This window comes from Pagrus pagrus, assembly GCF_965226575.1.
Source record: "Pagrus pagrus genome assembly, chromosome: 6".
NCBI lineage: Eukaryota > Metazoa > Chordata > Actinopteri > Spariformes > Sparidae > Pagrus > Pagrus pagrus.
Window position 1 is genome coordinate 2818909 of NC_140190.1, and position 18432 is coordinate 2837340.

The 18432-nt window shown below is 40.8% G+C and overlaps 1 protein-coding gene across 3 annotated transcripts in view; it reads left to right on the forward strand.

Annotated features, from left to right (window-relative positions):
* Nucleotides 1-662: 662 nt before the first annotated feature.
* The window catches only part of ect2 (epithelial cell transforming 2), a 41314-nt gene continuing 23544 nt past the window's right edge, over nucleotides 663-18432 (forward strand). The window contains exons 1-13 of one of the 3 annotated variants that reach the window (XM_084355678.1): nucleotides 663-1074; nucleotides 1762-1928; nucleotides 4943-5022; nucleotides 10229-10411; nucleotides 11085-11174; nucleotides 11601-11708; nucleotides 13222-13295; nucleotides 14605-14735; nucleotides 15018-15133; nucleotides 15667-15729; nucleotides 16768-16993; nucleotides 17174-17347; nucleotides 18065-18189. In XM_084355678.1, coding sequence (XP_084211804.1) covers nucleotides 1796-1928; nucleotides 4943-5022; nucleotides 10229-10411; nucleotides 11085-11174; nucleotides 11601-11708; nucleotides 13222-13295; nucleotides 14605-14735; nucleotides 15018-15133; nucleotides 15667-15729; nucleotides 16768-16993; nucleotides 17174-17347; nucleotides 18065-18189 — 1503 coding nt within the window. In that variant the 5' untranslated portion in view covers nucleotides 663-1074; nucleotides 1762-1795. Of the gene's footprint in view, nucleotides 1075-1761; nucleotides 1929-4942; nucleotides 5023-10228; nucleotides 10412-11084; nucleotides 11175-11600; nucleotides 11709-13221; nucleotides 13296-14604; nucleotides 14736-15017; nucleotides 15134-15666; nucleotides 15730-16767; nucleotides 16994-17170; nucleotides 17348-18064; nucleotides 18190-18432 lie in introns of all 3 variants that reach the window. The other 2 variants (XM_084355677.1, XM_084355679.1) reach the window with 2 other exon arrangements.

The following is an 18432-nucleotide window of genomic DNA, read 5'->3' on the forward strand; positions in this document are numbered from 1 at the left end:
AATATTATGGAAACAGACAGTAGCACCGCATGTAAATATAAAATCAACATTAAAGCAACCATACAGTACGGTATCCTAGGAATACATTATTACTGGAATATATTAAAAGATTTTTATTAATTTTTCAGGGTCAGCAATATCACACATTCAAGTGAGTTTTTCCTCACTTGAATCGACGGTCTAAGGACAGAAGATGTTGTAAAGCCCACTGAGGCAATGTGATTGTGATTGTGACAATAGGTTTCAATTAGTTTTTTATAGTTGCTGAAGTTCTGTAGTTGACCCACCTACAGTATGATGTAACACTCAGTCTGTAAATGTACAAGTGGCCTTATTATCCCAGGCTTTATCTTTGTTGCCTTCAGGTACTCCTCGTAAACTATTTAATCAAACTTCAATATTTCCAAATGCCACAAAAAATAGACCCGAAACCACAGCTGCTGTTGTAAAATGTTGCTTTTTTATCATTTTATGTTTTACTTTATTAATGTAAAATAAAGCTTCAACACTAATAATCCACGTTGTAGCTAATTCTTCCGTCTCGAAGATTGGTGAAATGTATCCGACAGCACCTGAATGTTGCAGGTCTGGGAAGCAATCGCAGTGCGCATCGTGATTTGAATGAACGGACCAATCAGCGTCCGCGCCGGACGGAAGCCGCTGGCTTTCCGTCGCTCTCGCCCAATCAGCGCGCGGCTCCGTTGTTTGCCTTGCTTTTTGAATTGAGCTCCAACAGTAGGCTGACACCTTCTCTGGATTACTATGAAGTGGTTAGCTGTCAACAAACCAAAGTAGCCACATTTCGACAATTTGGACTATTTTCACGCTTTACAGGGGAATATGCATTGATACCAGACAAACACGAGAGTGATGTTACATATTTTTTGAAGAGTGTTTTGGACCGACGAGGAATTCCCAGGAATTTGACGTTGTATTGTTAACTTACTAGCTCGGTAGCTAGCTAAGTTAGCTAGAGAGAGCGTATTCAATTTAACTGGTTCCGTAGCCAGTTTAGCTCTGGATCCACTTTCTCATATATTCTTTAGTGTAAGGTAGCAGTCACCGAAGGAGTCGGTAAGTTTGTTTTACTTCGATTAAAGCACCACAACAACCGAGCACTTAATGTTAGCGAACCTCTGGTGCCGAGCTAAAGCAGCTTACGTTAACGTTAACTGTAAACGTCAGTTGGATGTATTCTGCACGTTAAGTCTCCTGTTGGCCTAATGCATTAAAGTGCTTCACCCTTTATGATATACAATAGAGAGGTAAAGTGTTAATGTTCATAAACCATCTAACCTAATCAGTGTGTTGTGTATGGAAAAAAGTCTATCACGACACTTGTGGCTAAAAAAGTGGCTAATAACAATATTGAAGGCTGAAACAGAGGAGCTAGTTTAGCCTTCAATACTACTTTTTATTACTTTTTTTTAGTTTTTTGTCACCATTGAGATTTACCGTACTTACCCTTACCTTCTTTATCTGCATGGGCAAGTGGCTGCTGATGTAAACAACCAAACAAATCTAAAAGTTGAAGCATAAACTTTGTATGCACCATGTTTAGTTGAACCAAACTTAGCACAGCTCACAAATATGTTGCTTTCTCTCCAGTTGAGTTGTCAGACTTGGGCAGTACTTGTTTGAAGTCATGCCAAGTTGTGTCTCTCGCCTTAAGTTTGACAGTTGTCACCCTTCTCCTTTTTTCTCTCCTTTCTGCCCCATTGTGTTCTCCCTCTGTGTCTCTCTGTGTTCAACTTTTGATAGGGAGGCACCAAACTGTCCAAACTAAGTTCCAGCCATGGCTGACAGCAGCATACTGACTTTAGGGACGGCTCGGAGTCTGTTGGTGGATTCTTCGGTCTGTGATTCGAGGATCGCCGAAACCACCAAGGACCATGTATTTCTGGGCATGGGATGTGAAGACGATGAAGGTCAGTCTGTAAGGGGTCAACCCTCTTTTCTTTAAGTATTTCTGAATATCCAAAACAAACCACGGCTGGTGTTTAAAAAGAAAAGCTGCAGGTACACCTTATGTGATGTCCTATTTCAGCGTGGATAAAACCCTCTTGTGTGTCTAAAAAAAAAAAAAAAAAAAGATTTTCTTGAATGTGTTCAAGCCAAACAGCACAAACACACCAATGCTACATTTTCCAAAATTCTCTAAAGGAAAAAGGCAACAAAACCTGAAAAAAGTCACACAGGCACTGTTAACACATCCTTGACGTCCCTGCTAAGACTTATTCGGACAAAATATCAGAAACGCACACAATGTAATTAAACCTAAACCACAGCGTCCAAAACGACTGTACAGTTGAATCAACACCACTCCAGAACAGTTGAAACAAAAACTGAAAACTAACCTAAATAAAGGTGGGTAGGTAGGATTTATTGCAGGGCGGTTATATTATTGCTCCTGTATGGTCTGTGTGGCAACCTGGGCCTAATCTCCTTTCTGGGTGTGCGTGCCAGCAATATTTAATACGTAGTAGTGGGCGCTCTTGACTTATCAACAGCGATTCACAAAAAGCCACTGTGGAGGAAGATATCGGGAAGAGCTGAACGGGCTCCAAGTCAAAACTAAAACTTTGGCTGTATGTTGCCATTGTACAGCACAAGGCTGTGGCAACGCGTTTGAGAGGCATGTCAAGGGTCTGGAGGCGAGCTAAGTTTGTTTTATCTAGATGGACCCTGATACAGTCTTTGATCCAAGATTGTCTGAAAGAGGTGCCAAATGAGCCCATACATAATTATCCTGGAGTTCACTGCTCCATCCAAGAGGGAGAATAAATACTGTGAAAACTGTACACCTGGAGGGTGTTAACAAGTTCAGTAATTATAATAAAGGAATTAGAATTTTTTGAGAAGTTACAAAATTATATATTTGAAAAAAATATCAGGACGCTCCTTTGATTCACCAGGTCTTAGCTGTGCCTGGAAAATATTGAATCATTTTTGTCGTAGTATTTTACTTGAAAATTAATTTCAAACAGCTGTTTATCTACAAAGTCAAACCCATTAGCTCACATTTAGTGATAAGAGTTGCGTTGTTGGGATAATTAGAATTAATAAGCTTACAATAAAAAGTTGGGTGATAATTAATTTTTCTGATTATGTTGTGATAGCAATAGTTCACAGCACGTTTGATTTCTAGTCGAGCGTTGCATGTCACGCATTTATTTCACCACCGCAACACTGAAAGTATCTTTTGCAAGCGGCCTTAAATGACATCCCTCACCAGGACTGTGTTTACATTCTTTCATTCACTTGGTAATACACAGAGGCAGTGGGCTGGCCATGAACGGATATATCAGGAGTTACATCCAGCTAACCTTTTTAGATAATTTAGCCCTGTTCCACAGAATATCAACTTACAGGAGTTTTTTTTCCCAGGCCTTGAAATACTGGCGCTTGAGCTTCACCCTCGGCATCAGTATTTGATGATCTGGGAATGAGACTCTGCAATCAACTATCTTTCTTTTAGAATTTGCTTTTGATTCATGATTTGACAGATGGAAGTGTCCATTGGGGTTTGAAGTTTATACCAAGATGGAACAAAAAGATCGAAAACAAAGATTGTGAGAAATGACAGAGTTTATTTTTGCACAGTAATCATCATAACAGAAATGAATAAATTAGTTCCACATTGTGCAGTCATAATTTTCACTAAGATGAGCACGCCAAGGCACTGAAATCAACATTGTTTGTGTCCTTCGAACAGTAATTTATTGATGATCCCCCTGTGTTTAAGAGTGAGGGCTCAGAGATGGGCTAACCAGCCTCTTACTGCCAACACTGGGTGAAACTGAGTGATAAGATGATGCTGGAGCCGGAGTGTATGTCTGTCAAATATCCAACTTAAAACTAACTTCAACACGGTGAATATCTGCTTTCTGAAATGATCTCTCCTCAAAAAGTCAGAGAAATTGCTTAAAATGTCCATCCCGATACCATCCCTAGATTGTTTAGCACTGAAAGACTTGGAAGTCTTTTTGAAATCTACTTGCAATCTTGGTACAAAACACTTGTGACGCACATTTATCACATAACAGTTAACTGTTTCATTTAGTAAATTACTTTACTGACAGCTTTTAAGGTCACACAAAAAAGTGCACAGTGAAGTTAATCTGTGTCCTCACAAGTATCTGATTCTAGAAGATGGTGACACAGTGAGTACTCGCAGAATTAGTTGATGAAGTGCTGCAAGTTTTGCTGGAAAGTTAACTACAACACACAGTTAAAGGCTACTGTCTACAAATTTGCGGGTCATTGCTCACCAAGGTTAAACTTGTGGCACAAAGCTCTCATGGATTTACTCCGCCCCTGCATGTGAGTCCACTAATGCCTCCATCACAATAAAAAGATTTTCGCTTTATTAGACGCTGGTTTGACCAGAACATAAGTTGAGTACAACTGAAATGATGAAAAGCTACAAACATAACTGATGTTTCACTTGAAGGTAGCTGGACATAGAGTTAATTTTAGGGGTATTTTATATTTTTACTTTCCTCCTCACAACGCTAACCAAATGGTTTTCTGTGTCAGATGAAATGAGGAGGATTTATTTGTAAAGCTTGATGCCGTTTTAATAGGTTGGAAGCAATATGCTGTTTCCAAAGACAGTGATGTCCCATATCTTCCTTTTTATGTTGGACCTGTAATGAGCTCTTATTATCCTTTTGAAGGGAACACATGATGGTTTCATACACTACCTGTGTATCAATCCTCCGACCCAATGTCTATGCAACCTTTTTCTCTTCAGTCTTAATCAGTGATGTAGGTGCATTGTCTGGCTGTAACCCCAGGCTGTCAGTCAAAATGAGGAAAAACTTGCATCACCTCCGAGAGACGACCTTCTCCTTGATCTCTCTTTCCGCGTGTGTGTGTGCGTGCGTGTGTGTTTTCCCCTTGTTCACTCCGTCTCTCTGTTGTTCTTCGTCTCTCTCAGATATGCTGCCAAAAGTTGAGACAAGAGTTGTTCTGGTGGGAGACGCGGGAAGAAATGGAGCGCTGGTGAAAGCACTGCAGGTACATCATTCCTCTATTAATGCTGAAGGTCCACTGTGGTCCACTGATCTGAGCTGGTCAACATCACTGCTGTCCTTACTTTTATAAGTAGGACACCGGGAAAAAGTTTTGAAGGATGATACTGATGCTTCTGGGTTTAAACTGTCAACAGATGAGATGACTTCGATGTTGTTAAAATCTTCCACCAGAATTTCCCCATTATTTGTGTGTTGAAGGTTTTTCCCCCAGTGGGAAATGCTGAACATCGTGAGATATGCCGTTAATATTTGTGTTTCAGGAGCACTCTTTGTACATTTGGATTATGTTTCTGAATTGGGGGTTTGACCGCAGTTTGTGATACACAGAATCACAGACACTCAGTTATTTACTAGCGATTTGAGTCGTGCTCATCTTAAATTTCGAACATACTTGCAAAAGAAATGTAATAATACGGGTCTGAAATGAATAACCAAGCAAGAATTTGGGTGGGTGTTATGATTAGCGACACACCTTAAATACCACTGTCAGTAGTAATGGCTACCTTGTTGGCACTTTGCAGATCAGCCCTCAGTTTCAGTGTGTTTTCATCACACATCTTCTCCACTGTAGTAGTTTTTGTTTGCCGTATTGTAGGGGTGTAATGATATATCGAGACAGATCTATATATCGGTTCAATGATCAACGATCCAATAGAAAACATTGATTCATATCGCCGCCATCGTTGATTTATTTATTTTGAAATCCCTGTCTGTGTCACTGTTTCGCATCAAATCATGTGTCATCATTAGATTCTTTGTGATTGGGGGGTTTTAGGGGAAGTTTTTCAAGTGTCCGACTCAATCCAGTTAACGGACATACATCACATTATCTTTACAAATCAAATAGTTGTTTTCTGATATTAATGGTCAAACGCTCATATTTAACCTTGCCACTAATAGCCTCTGAATTTACATTCCTGCACTTGAAGAGTTTCTTGTTTATACACTTGTTTATTCCCTCATTTAGTAACACAGTCAAGATACATCGAGTGAGTTCATATAAGGCAGAAGTGCACACACTTTCCACCAATCTCTCTCTCACACACACACACACACACACACACACACACACACACACACACACACACACACACACACACACCTGCCTGTCTGTAGAGATAAGGCATGCTAATACAGGTCTGGGTGTAATATTTGGCAGTCTGCAGAGCCTTCACAGCCTACAGTATTATTATTAAAGTGTAGCTTCTGCATAGAAATGAGTGATTTGTGAATTTGTGAACAGCTGCTGGCTGTGGTTGGTGTGTTTACATCCCAGCCACACTCCCCTGACTGCTAGATCAGCCCAACAGAGACCGTCAGATCACTACACAACTCAACTGAGCTCAGGGGGGATTTTCATGTGTTTGTATGTGCTTAACAAGTGAGAGGCAAAAGAAAATGATCTCATTCAGTTTTCTTATAATCTCTGACATGGAGGAAATCAGACGAATGAGGAGATTAATTGATCTAATTACAGGCAGGACACCAACACAGTACGATTAAAAAATGGAAATCTCATCTGGGTCGGCTTCTATTATCTGGTCATGGGAGGGATTTCATTTCATTTCTATACTCAAGAAGAAACATAATCTGGCATTTGACACAACAATCTAAGACCGGGCCCACTAGTGGCTGTGCTGCAGCTTCCAGCTGAATCAGCCTCGGTAGATGGAGTCACCCAGTCGTCATGAAATTATAGATGTTAAAATTTAGGACTTAAAGCACTTCTCACCCATGCTGTCTGCAAGAGGGGACATTATTTACACATTTGTTAGTTAATCGTTCATATTTTTAGGGTCTATTAGGAAATGTTTACATGCTTTAATGTTTAAGAAACACAATATTTCTCTTACACTGGCCCTTGGTCTTAAACACTGTCTTTAGCTCCTTTCTCTTAATTTAAAAAATGTAAAAGCCTCATCTGCTCTGATTGGTCAGCTCTCACAGGCCTACCACCCAGTTGTATAACGTGTATGTGTTATGACCGCTGGGCATTGACGTGTCATATTTTCATGTTCCTTATAGAAACAGTTACACATTGTTGACAATGGTTTCACATTATTCTACTTATCAAGCTTGTGCAAGTGTGAATTGTGTGAATTATGTGAACTATATCATCGCATACAAAGGTCTTTCCCACTCATCATAGAATCCACTATTAATCAACATTGTCAGTGAAATTCATAGATTCAGCTTATGGCCATTATTTATTCAACTATTTTGGCTTTTCTAATGAAAAATGGCAGCTTCCAGGCTGGTATACTGTATATAAAACCATTACCTATTATTTGCTTCTGTAGCAATAAGATGTTAATTTTCTGAATCACGCTGTCTATAGTTCATTGTGGCTGTGATTCATTTACAGCTTTGGTCAAACGGTCTGTTTTGCTTTTGAGTCGTTCTGCATCTGTCCCAACACTGGCCTTGATTTTGAAGCTGTTGCTGCCCTGAAAGTGAATTTAACAAAGTTGCACCTTTTGTCTCACTTGGCCTTGAAACAGTAGTGTCTCTTGATTTAAAGCTGCTGTAAGCGTTGTAGTCAGTTTAGCTAACTACCTGTCCATTTTGCTGTTAGCAGCCCGCTGCCTCCTCTCTGTGTCACCACACCTGCACGACTGCTTTCTTTTTCCGAGGCAGCTCTGTACACAGAAGTCGCAGCTCGGTTCATACCCTGGTTTGTGAGTCACGGTTTGATTTTGGGAAAACCTCAAAATAATTGAGGATGCATTTGTTTTCGTCTGGGTGTTGCTGTTGAGTGTCATTCACATGTTTTAGGGCGATATGGACAAAAAAGATCTAATCTCGGTATTTTCAGGCTGAATGGCAATACATACAGTACAATAGCACTGGGGCTACAGAGGCGGAACGTTTTGCCGCGCAGGCCACAAAACTGTAGCATGACTATAAAAGTAACATTGTAGTTTGAGACGATTCAGCTTCTTTGTGGGGAGGACTTTGTCGGGTTTTTCCAGCTTTTTGTTTGATGTTAGCGAACAGAGATATTACACATTCGGCTCGGCGCTCACTACAGAACCAAGAGAAGCCTTTTAACAAAACAGAAATTTAACTGATCAGGCTGTTGAAACATACAGTATAACATCTTGTCAAAACATGTAGACTTTTCCATGGGGATATTTATGTGTCTATCAGTGCGTATTTGTGTCCGCTCCAGCGAGCAGCATAGCTTCATGTCTTTGAGTAGCACCGTGTGAAGGTGATGTGGAGGCGTGGCGGCAGACTAAGTGCTGCTAGAATGACTTCCTTCGCAGGTCTCCTGAGCCCTGTCACTTCTGAAGGCTTCCTGCTTAAATCATCTATTTCTCCCTGCCAATCTGCAGCGCAGCCACATCCAAAGACATCTGCCGACAGCTCCATCAGAACACTCCCGATTGCCTGCCTGACCGCCCGCCGCCACTGCTCATGCAACCCACAGAAAGAGCCCCCCCTCATCACTTCTTCCCGTCCTCTTCCTTTTCTGTCCTCTTCTTTCCTCCTCTCCTCTGCCCTCCCAAGGGCTTTGAACTTTTATATTAATTTTTAACAGAAATTTCTTCTCCTCCCCAGACTACCCCCTCTGAAGCTCCACATTTGTTTGAAGTCACTGTCTTTACACTTTGCAAGGACACGGACCCCGCCCCATCGTCTTCCTCGCCTCCTCCTTTCTGCATCCCTAAACCCGACTATCCTCTCTTTTTCCTTCATGTTGGGTTAATTTGTATGAATTTGTCTCCATCTTTTCTTTTTTATTCTTTCTATATTACTTATTCTCTCTAGAGCCTCTGTCCTTCCCCTACTTTTTCTTTTGCCCTCCTCTCAAATGCCAGTGTTTGACATCCACTTCCTGCTGGTTGGTTTTTACAGGCCATCAGAGTAATGGAGGTACCGGTGGTAAAGATAAGAGAAGGCGAGGCGGGTGCCGAGGAGAAAATGATGATAAAATCTATAGTCAATATGGTACAGTACAGTGTCTGCCTCTCTGTGTGACTGTCTGACACTTTGATGGGAACTTGGGGAAGTGCTGCATGAGTTTTAATTCACTCACTCATTGTGCATGGCCAAATCACTGATGGTGGATATGATTTGTGGGTGAACATTTAAATACAAGTGATTTAATACTTATCTGGACTGCTCTCTAACAGAGATTTGCACTCAAATGTCAACGCACGTTCCTCGGCTGAGGAGTGAAATTCAAGTCATATTTATGGTTTTCTTTTTCCCTCCATGGCATTTGAAAGTGGCCAATTTCTAGATGTTAATACAGAGGTTACCGTTGCAAACGGTCCCGTGATAATTGGTTTGCACATAAAGAAATCTAATTGAAATGTGATCATAGCAATGCACCTAAGAAGGTTTGATTTTTGAGTGCTATCTCCTGTTAAAGAAATGGTTTATCATTTTTAGAAAATACATTAATTTGCTTTTGGTGAGTGAGAAGAGAAGCTGCGATAACAATCTGCACAGAGCTGGAGTCAGGAGGCGCTAGCTTAATTTAGCAACAGTGGAGCCAGGGGGAAACAGACAACTTGGCTTTGTCTCAAGTTCAGAAAATACACTACAGCACCACTAACTCTAAAGCACACACATTTACATAACATGTCTCGCTCTATTAGTTTTAAAAAATTGTTTGCAGTTTTAGCAGAAGTTGCGTGTTGAAATCTCTCGACAAGCAACAACTTCTCAACTCAATTTGAAGCCGTCACTCTTTGTACGTACTGGCTCACATGTCTGTGAGGAATTATGACGGTAATAGAAGAGCACAAGTATTTGGTCTCGCAGCACTTGATCTCTGAAAATTAGAATGAATATTGGACCCACTCTCGCCAGCATAATACCTGAATAATGATATAATGTATCTAAATTATGGGATGTTTATGTTGCTGTGAAGTTTTTGCCTCCACATGGCTGCCTAATGCAGCTTTAAAAATCAAACTACATAATTTTAATTTTAGACATGAAGGTTAGATAATATTGAGAAATGAACTAACATTCGTAAATAATTAGTTTTTTCTTCTTGTTTTTGCTCATTATGGAGCTTATAATGAAATCAACTAATACATGTCCTACAGCCTTACTAACAAGGCTAACAAACCTTTGATTCACACAGTTAATGTGCTGATTAATTATGTTTCTGAATGTTACATTTGTTTTTACCAGTCCTTCACTCCGTGCTGTGATTCTTCCTGATGCAGGACATCAACACTCCATGCATAATAACAGACAACGTCCAGGAGTTTGGAGATGGAGAGAACACAGAGTTCGAGACGGTGTTCGTCCTCACAAACTTTGACTCTCCGGACTACAGCTACCTCTATAAGCGGGACAACCGCATCATTGGACCTCCTGTTGTGCTGCACTGTGCTGCGAGGGAGGAGGTAAGTCATTAGTGTGCAACATTTATTGTGAGACATAATGATGCAATCAAGAAGTACTTAAAGAATATCTCAAATACATTTCCCTATCTTGGTGTAAAGTACGGGTTCCTAAACCTCAACCTGGAGTTCAGATTAGAAATCTACAGCTTCACTGTGAAATTGTAGCTCGGGGGAAATATGTTGTCTGTTTGTCATGTGGGGAGGACCCACTAGAGACAGGCTGAGATGAACCTTGATTACAGAAAGCAGGATGCAAAAAGTACATTACGGCTCTGAACAGGATGATGAAGAGGAGCTGCCTCTACCTGCTGTGCTATCTGTCTGACAGAGGCTTCACATAGGATTCAAATGCCGAACATGAACAATACGCCCTGACTGAGGCTGCTATCAACAAGACAGAGTGCTCAGAGCATTTGTCAGCTGACGACAGCATACACATACACACAGGTTCAGACTGCAGCACTGCAGAGCATCATAAAGATGTATCTTGATAACAGGGAGCGTGTTGTCAGGTCATTTAACAGTTTTTCACCCACATGAGGCCTTTTTTTGGCATAATAAAGTAATTTATGTGTATATAATATGCATCTAAAGACAGAATTATATTAAAAGTACTCAAATGTAATGTTCAGTGTTTTCATTTCCCATTCTTTTCTTCCTTCCCTTCCCTCAGCCTCTCCAGTTTTCATGTCGTCCTCTCTACTGCACCTCGATGATGAACCTGTCGCTGTGTTTCACCGGCTTCAGGGACAAAGAGGAAATGGTGAGTTTACGAGGCAGGGCTTGTGCTAATACTCCTTACAGTGTTAAAACTGATCCGCTGACCAAATGTTGCCAAATATGTCCATATCTTGTCCTGGTTGATCTTTTTCTATTGAAGAAAAGAGCAACTACTGAAATTAAATTGTTGAAAAATATAAGATATAGTAATTTGTTCACAATAAAAACCTTCTGCTGGTTTGCTGGTGGAAGAAAATGGAGGCCAATATTAGTTTTTGTTGATTACTGTGGATTATTTACCAAATGTAACCATTATAATGTGTTACTGTTTAAAGTGATAATTCATTAAGGCTTGATGTAGAGTCTGCGCACAAATACAGTCCTGTGAGCACGGTTTGGTTTATTCCACCTGGATATTTACACTGTTTCCCTCTTTGTGTTGAGCTGAGTTTTTTTTTTTTCTATTTAGAAAAACCTGGTGAATCTGGTTCATCACATGGGCGGGACCATCCGGAAAGACTTCAGCATCAAGGTTACGCATCTCATCGCCTACTCAACTCATGGAGAGAAATACAGGGTTTGTACATTCTTACTTTTATTTTGTTAACTCTGATGTTGCAGTGTTTTTATACAGTGGATGTCACACATTGATGCCACTTTGCAGACAGGCTGCACTATAGTGGTAGAATATATGTTTATTAAACCATATGGCAATATACAATACACATCCCAGTTTTAATCATACAATCAGATACGTATTTTTGAATTGCTAAAATTTCCAAAATGTTTACGCAGAATATTGTTCCCCAACTTTGTATGACAAACAAAACTATCGAAAGAAATGATTAATAATTAAATTTCTCTTGTCCCAATGTGCTAAACTAAAATTCACATTTTAATCACTGAAATAAATAAATCTCTTTCTGTCTTGTTAGTATCTTAATGTGTGTGTTATGATGTCGTGTAGGCCATTTTTCTCTAATTCTGTTGACATATAACCATGTCAACAGAGTGAACAGAAAATAACACCAAAAACGTTTGTTTAACTTGTGCAGTATCTCAGATGCATTCGCTCAGCGGTGGTGAAGCCAGCGCGTGAAGAATTGTAGCATCGCTGCCTAAAATCTCAACAATCCATCAGTATCTGAATAGCGCTGGCACAGAAATGCATACCAGAACTGAAAGTAGAGCTCAATATGAAACTGAAATGAAGGAGCCAAAATGAAAATGAAACCCAAAACCCTGAAAACAACAAAACAATGGGAAAGCAGCACTATATGTTTGGAGAGTTGTAACTACAAACCCCAGTGACACTAATCCTCCTCTGATGGTTGAATGAAAAGAATGAGCAGGAAATTATGGAAAGTTCCTCTCAGCCGAGCTTGAATACCATCGTCTGGGTCATAAAGTGGTCATTTGATTCCCTTTTTAAACAGAGTTCAGTACACGGCCTCCTCCGTGGGGATACATAGATATAGATGGATGGATGAATAGATTGACACTCGCTCTTTTCTTGGCTTCTGTCTGGATGGATTAACAGATGCTTGATGCATTACGTCTTTCAATCATCTCTAGCAATGATTTTGTATTTAATCTTTTTTCTCTCCCTCCTCTTAGTTAGTACCTTCACCTCACCACCTCCCCTCGTCTTCCTCTCAGTCTTGGCGGCTGTATTTTGTTCCACAAGATAAAATGTAGAAAGAAGTTGTTGGTTTCGTGACAGGCAGCCTCGACTGTTTTCCATTTGAAAGTTTGATGGTAACTAAAAAAAAAGGGGGGGGAAAAGGAAGCGTTTCAACCACAGAGCTTCTCATACTTGTTTTTGTATTGCGCCTGAAGTGGAAACTGTTTGTATCGTGGTTGTGAGTGACAGGGCGATCGGCAGTAATGAAAACAGAGGTTGTTGCACTGTGAGCATCGACAGTGGGACTATTTGAAGGTCTTATTGCTATAAAATTGTGCATATATAAATGTCATGCCCTCCTTTCTGTTATTGTATCTGCTTCGTCTCTTGGTTGCACATTTATTCATTTGTGTTTTGTTTTTCCTCTTCTCTCATTACCATGTCGTCTTGTGCCCTCACCTGTCAGCTGGCAGTGTGCATGGGGACGCCCATCCTCACTCCAGCGTGGATTCACAAAGCCTGGGAGAGGAGAGACGACGTGTAAGTTCAAATTAACTTAAAGTAAAGCCTCTGTACCATTGGCATTAAGTGTTGTTAGCCCTTTACAATCGCAAAGACTAAACATGTTCTTGAAGTAACTACTGACTCGTGTAACTGAAGATGTCTCGGCTGATCCAGGCTGATTTTAATGGATCGATATCAGCTAAAATTAAGCATTCGAAAGCCTTGATCTTTTCTTTATAAGAAAGTGTAAAGAAAGAAAGATTTCTTTTTCTTTCGGGAAACTCTGCTTGAACTTAGTCACTGTTCTTTGTGTGATGAAGTTTAAAAAGGCTTTTTCTTTCTTTCCTTTCTTAACTCCACTCTGTGTTTTGTCCACCTCAGCCTACTATCGTGCTACGGCTTCTTTACCACAGCTGCAGTCCACCGTGTGAGCTTTTCGCTGCATATACAAATGAAAAATAGAGTTTGTGAATGTCAAAAGTTTTTTGGCCTCACCGTTGGAAGGAATACTTTATGTTTCAGGTTCTTTCCAAGGTTAGCGTCAGTGCTTAATGAGACAGTACAGTCACGGCCACTTTACAATAACTTTGTTCTGACTGAGACAACCAATGCGAAGAAAAAAGGACAATAGAGAAAAATTAATGGACGGATCAAGATTTAGAAGGCCTTATTGGGAGGAGGAGGAAGCCACTCAGAGGGAGCTCAAGTCAGCAGTTCAACACAAAACTAAGGCTGTGAAGTATTTGGACATGCTGGACACAAATCGACCGGAGCCAGCCCCAGCAGTGCCCTGGATTCTCTGTTGTCATTTAAATGTGTATATCATGTTCACGAAAACAGCAAAACAAAACAGAATCATTTTCTACATCACTTCATACATTTCTATCTGTCTGACAACTACTCACCTCACTTGCTGAGCAAACGTCAGGAAAAAAGTGACATACTCGGTTCCGCCTTTGCTTTTTTTTAACGACGTACATCCAAAACATTTTGTAAAAATACCTAGTGAACAAATTTAGAAGTTAGTATCTTAGACTCGAAAGATTTTTACTATTCAGGTTATGTGAAACCCAGTTCATGGAGCTGAAGTTCCTCCAGTGGAAAAGTGCAAGAATACTGACTGAGATGCTGCTTGTGTTGTGAAGGACATTTTATAAACGTATCTTTGAAATTTCTGTACTGCAAAGTCCTTTACACAGAATATATACTCAGGAAACTCTGTACTCTGTGAACTCATTCACTGTTCTTTGTGTGATGAAGTTTAAAGTACCTAAATACAAACCTAGTTGTTGAAATGATGGAGTGGTTCATACTTACCTCGTTTCTCTGACCTTCGTGTGTTCAGGTCCTTCCACGCTGGAGAAGAGGAGTTTCGAACAGAGTACAAAGTGCCTCCGTTCCAGGACTGCATCCTCAGCTTTCTAGGTTTCTCAGACGAAGAAAAGGCCAACATGGAGGAGAGGACTCTTAAACACGGTCAGTGCTGCAGCACACAGGGATCTGTCTACCCTGTTTAAGCTAGTTAAGTTAGGAAAGGTGATAAAATGACACATCCTTCCAAAACTCTTTTTACTTCATGTTGAGAAATCCAAAGCTTGACAGACCTGCTGTTACCAGTCACAACTGCTAAGCTGTTACTGCTTGGGTTTAGCCAAGAGTGCAGTCTGATTTGAGACATTCATACCATCCGTCAAAAATGTGTGTGTGTGTGTATTTGTAAATATTTCATCATCATCTTCCTGTTTTTCTGTATCTAAGGTGGGAAGTATCTTGAGGTTGGAGATGAGAGGTGTACACACATGGTGGTGGAGGAAAACTCGGTGAAGGAGCTGCCATTTTTCCCCGCCAAGAAACTCTTCGCAGTCAAACAGGAGGTGGGCCTTTAAGTTTTTTTGGAAAAAAAGTATAGATCTTTTCAGTGCTGCTTCTGTAGTCAAGTTTGACACCTCTGTGATCATGGTCAAGTACTATCTTGACACAACAGAATAATCAATATACTCTGGGGTTTGGCTACACGAGGATACGGACACGAGTGGAGAAGAAGGAAAATGAAGAATCCTCTCAGTTATTTTCCTCCTGACCAGAATGCCAAATGATCATCTGATGAGCATTCCTTCTAGGTTAAACCTCAGTCGATGCCGTCTCTACTCTTTGTCTCCGTCCGTGCTGTCAGAGAGAGGATCAATAATAGATTTCACCTTCCACAGGATGAATAATTTGGACGGAGTTAGTGTGGTGGTTTAGCTGCACTTGTAACCCCACGATCAATGCAGCCTTTTCGTTATCGTTGCTGTTTTATTAGTTTTCAAATACATTTGTGTTTGTCATCATAGTTTGAAGACTTTTCTGTCTACCCACCTCTGTCCTAATCCAGTCAGTAACAACAGTTTTCTCTCCTCTGTCGCAGTGGTTCTGGGGAAGCATTCAGATGGACGCTCGGGCCGGAGAGTCTATGTACCTCTACGAGAAGGTGAGTGTATTAAGGGTTATTGTGTGTGTATTAAGAAAACATGAAATGCAGGCAACACAAAGAGGTTTTATTTTCCTCTATCAGCACTGGATTAACTGTGTCCTTGCGTTCACTGTGTCACTTTTATCTTTAATACCAGGCTCTTATATTTATGTTGCTCTCATTCCCTTTTCCGTACTTTTTTTTTTATTTCTGTTACCTTTAGAGGTAATTCATTCATTTAATTAAGTTAATTAATTTGAAACCAAACTAAAGACCCTCTATTCTGGCCCTTCCACTTTACCCAGGAAGGTGATTTCATTGTTTCTTGTGCCCTTTAGTTAAAAAGTGAGGTCTAAGAGTTTAGTCGATCTTTTCACCAAACATTATTCTGGAAATTGTGAAAAATGTTGTAACCCTGTGAAACATCCAGCTACGATCAAGATTTAGGAGTATGACCATTCTGACCGAAGTGGTGTGTTACACTGTTGCACAGTCAAAAACACTGATTTCAGCTGATTGATGTTATGATTTATGATGAGTCAACCCGAGATAATTGCTTCCTCTGAGGACTTTCTAATGGGGCTGCAAGTAACAATTAATTAAGTGACTATTATTTTCATTGTCAATAATCTGAAGATTGTTTTCTCAATTAATAGATCAGTTATTTTGATCTATAAAATGTCAGTAAATGCTGAAAAATGCCAATTGGTGTTTCCCAAAGCCCAACATGACGTCCTCAATTTACTGTCATAGAGGAGGAAAGAAAATATTCATATTTAAGAACCTTGAATTAGAGAATTTAGACTTTTTTTTCCTGCTGATTTAATCGATTATTTAAAAAAATATTGCTGATTATTTAATAGTTGAGAAGTAATTAATTAATTGTTGCAGCTGTACTTCATAAACTCTTTCCTGCAGCACCCGCTGTTCACTACGTAACTGTACTTATCAAAAAATATCATAATTTCAAAGTTTTCCTTACAAGTTGCTTTCTTTAAAAAACAAAAGAAACCTTGTATTTATCATTAACACATTATTTGTCCCACTGTGCTTCAGAATGACAGCCCAGCCATGAAGAAGGCCGTGTCCCTGCTGTCCCTCACCACCCCCAACAGTAATCGTAAGCGTCGACGTCTGAGGGACACACTGGCTCAGCTCACCAAGGAGACGGAGATCTCCCCCTTCCCTCCACCACGCAAAAGGCCATCAGCAGAGCACAACCTGTCCATGGCTTCACTGCTGGACATCTCCAACACCCCTGACACATGCAAGGCCTTGGCAGGTAATAACGGGGGGGCTGGTAACACCTGCTGGATCCAATCTTTAAACTAATTATATTCTCCGGTTGGCAGTCATACTTTTTCTGGTACATACTTATAGAAAAATGAAATACTTCAGAGGATGTTGTGTGGTCATGGTTAGAGAGAACAGCAGCAAAATGATCATCTCTTCATTCCAGAAGATAGAGTAGGGAACAGATCAGGGAGCAAAGCAGACAATACTGTGGCCAGGAATAGGATGATGAGGAGGAGAACCAGGGAAAGGACAAAGGCAAGGGAAGAGAGGAGGAGAAGGTCCTATCTGAGTATCGTTCAACAACCAGAGGAGGAGCGGCAGCAGCCAGGAACTTCTGCAGGTCAGGTGCTAATATTGTTAGCAGAAATCAGGCTTATTCAAGGAGTCAAAGAAAACTCTTTGGTAACGATACATTTATAACGTCAGTTTCTTCAATATGACTAAAAATTCATTGACGCACATTCCCATGACAACGACCCCTTGGCTAGTCGCTGACCAAAAAAATACAACATACAACATGGCAGACGAAAACATAGCAACACTACTATTACCCACCAGTCAAGCAGAAACACAGCAACCTCTGCATACGTCCTCAGCCTTTTCAACTCTCTGAGGTCTCTCCACCTTTGAAAAGCCCCGCTGATGTTGACACAGGTCTTTGCCTTTGCCTTATCGTAGTCGTCAGAACGGACAGCTAGCTAGCCATAAGGAGATATACACCGAATTTGACAAAGTGTATTGGAATAGCATTAGTGACTATACCATCAAGCCTTTGCCTTCCAGATAAATCTTTGCAGTATACCAGAGTTTGGAGACAGTCCTGCACTGACACATCAGTAGCGCGTGTTTTATCGTCAACTGTAGAACTGAAGAGAGGACCAACCACTGTTTCAGAGTAGGCTACAGCAGCTATGGCAGAGCTCATAGCAGAAAACCTGACTGCCACAAGGGGGAGACAGACGTTCCACCCTGCAGGTTTAAAAACACACCTGGCAATGTCTGTCTGTGCTACAGTATTAACAACTTTCCTTCCTCCCTGCCTGTCTCGTTCCTCCAGAGAGTTCGAAGCCGTCCAAGAGTTCGACTCCGGTTCTGTCCAAGCAGTCAGCCAGGTGGCAGGTCTCCAAGGAACTCTACCAGACGGAGAGCAACTATGTCGACATTTTAAGCACCATCCTACAGGTAGCTGTGTGTGTCTGTGTGTTCACACAATGTGGACACTGCCAGCACTCCCTCACAGGTTGGCCAGTCAGTTGCCCTTGACAACAGTTTCCGGCTAAGCTAACAATCATTAAGGTGTGTGTGTGAGCGAGCCTGTGTGTGTGTTTGCATGCTCTCACTTGGCCTGTCTTATCAGTTGGTCCCAGCAGAGAGTCAGACAGCTGACCAGTGAGGGAGAAAATGACCTGCCTGACCATTTCTCCT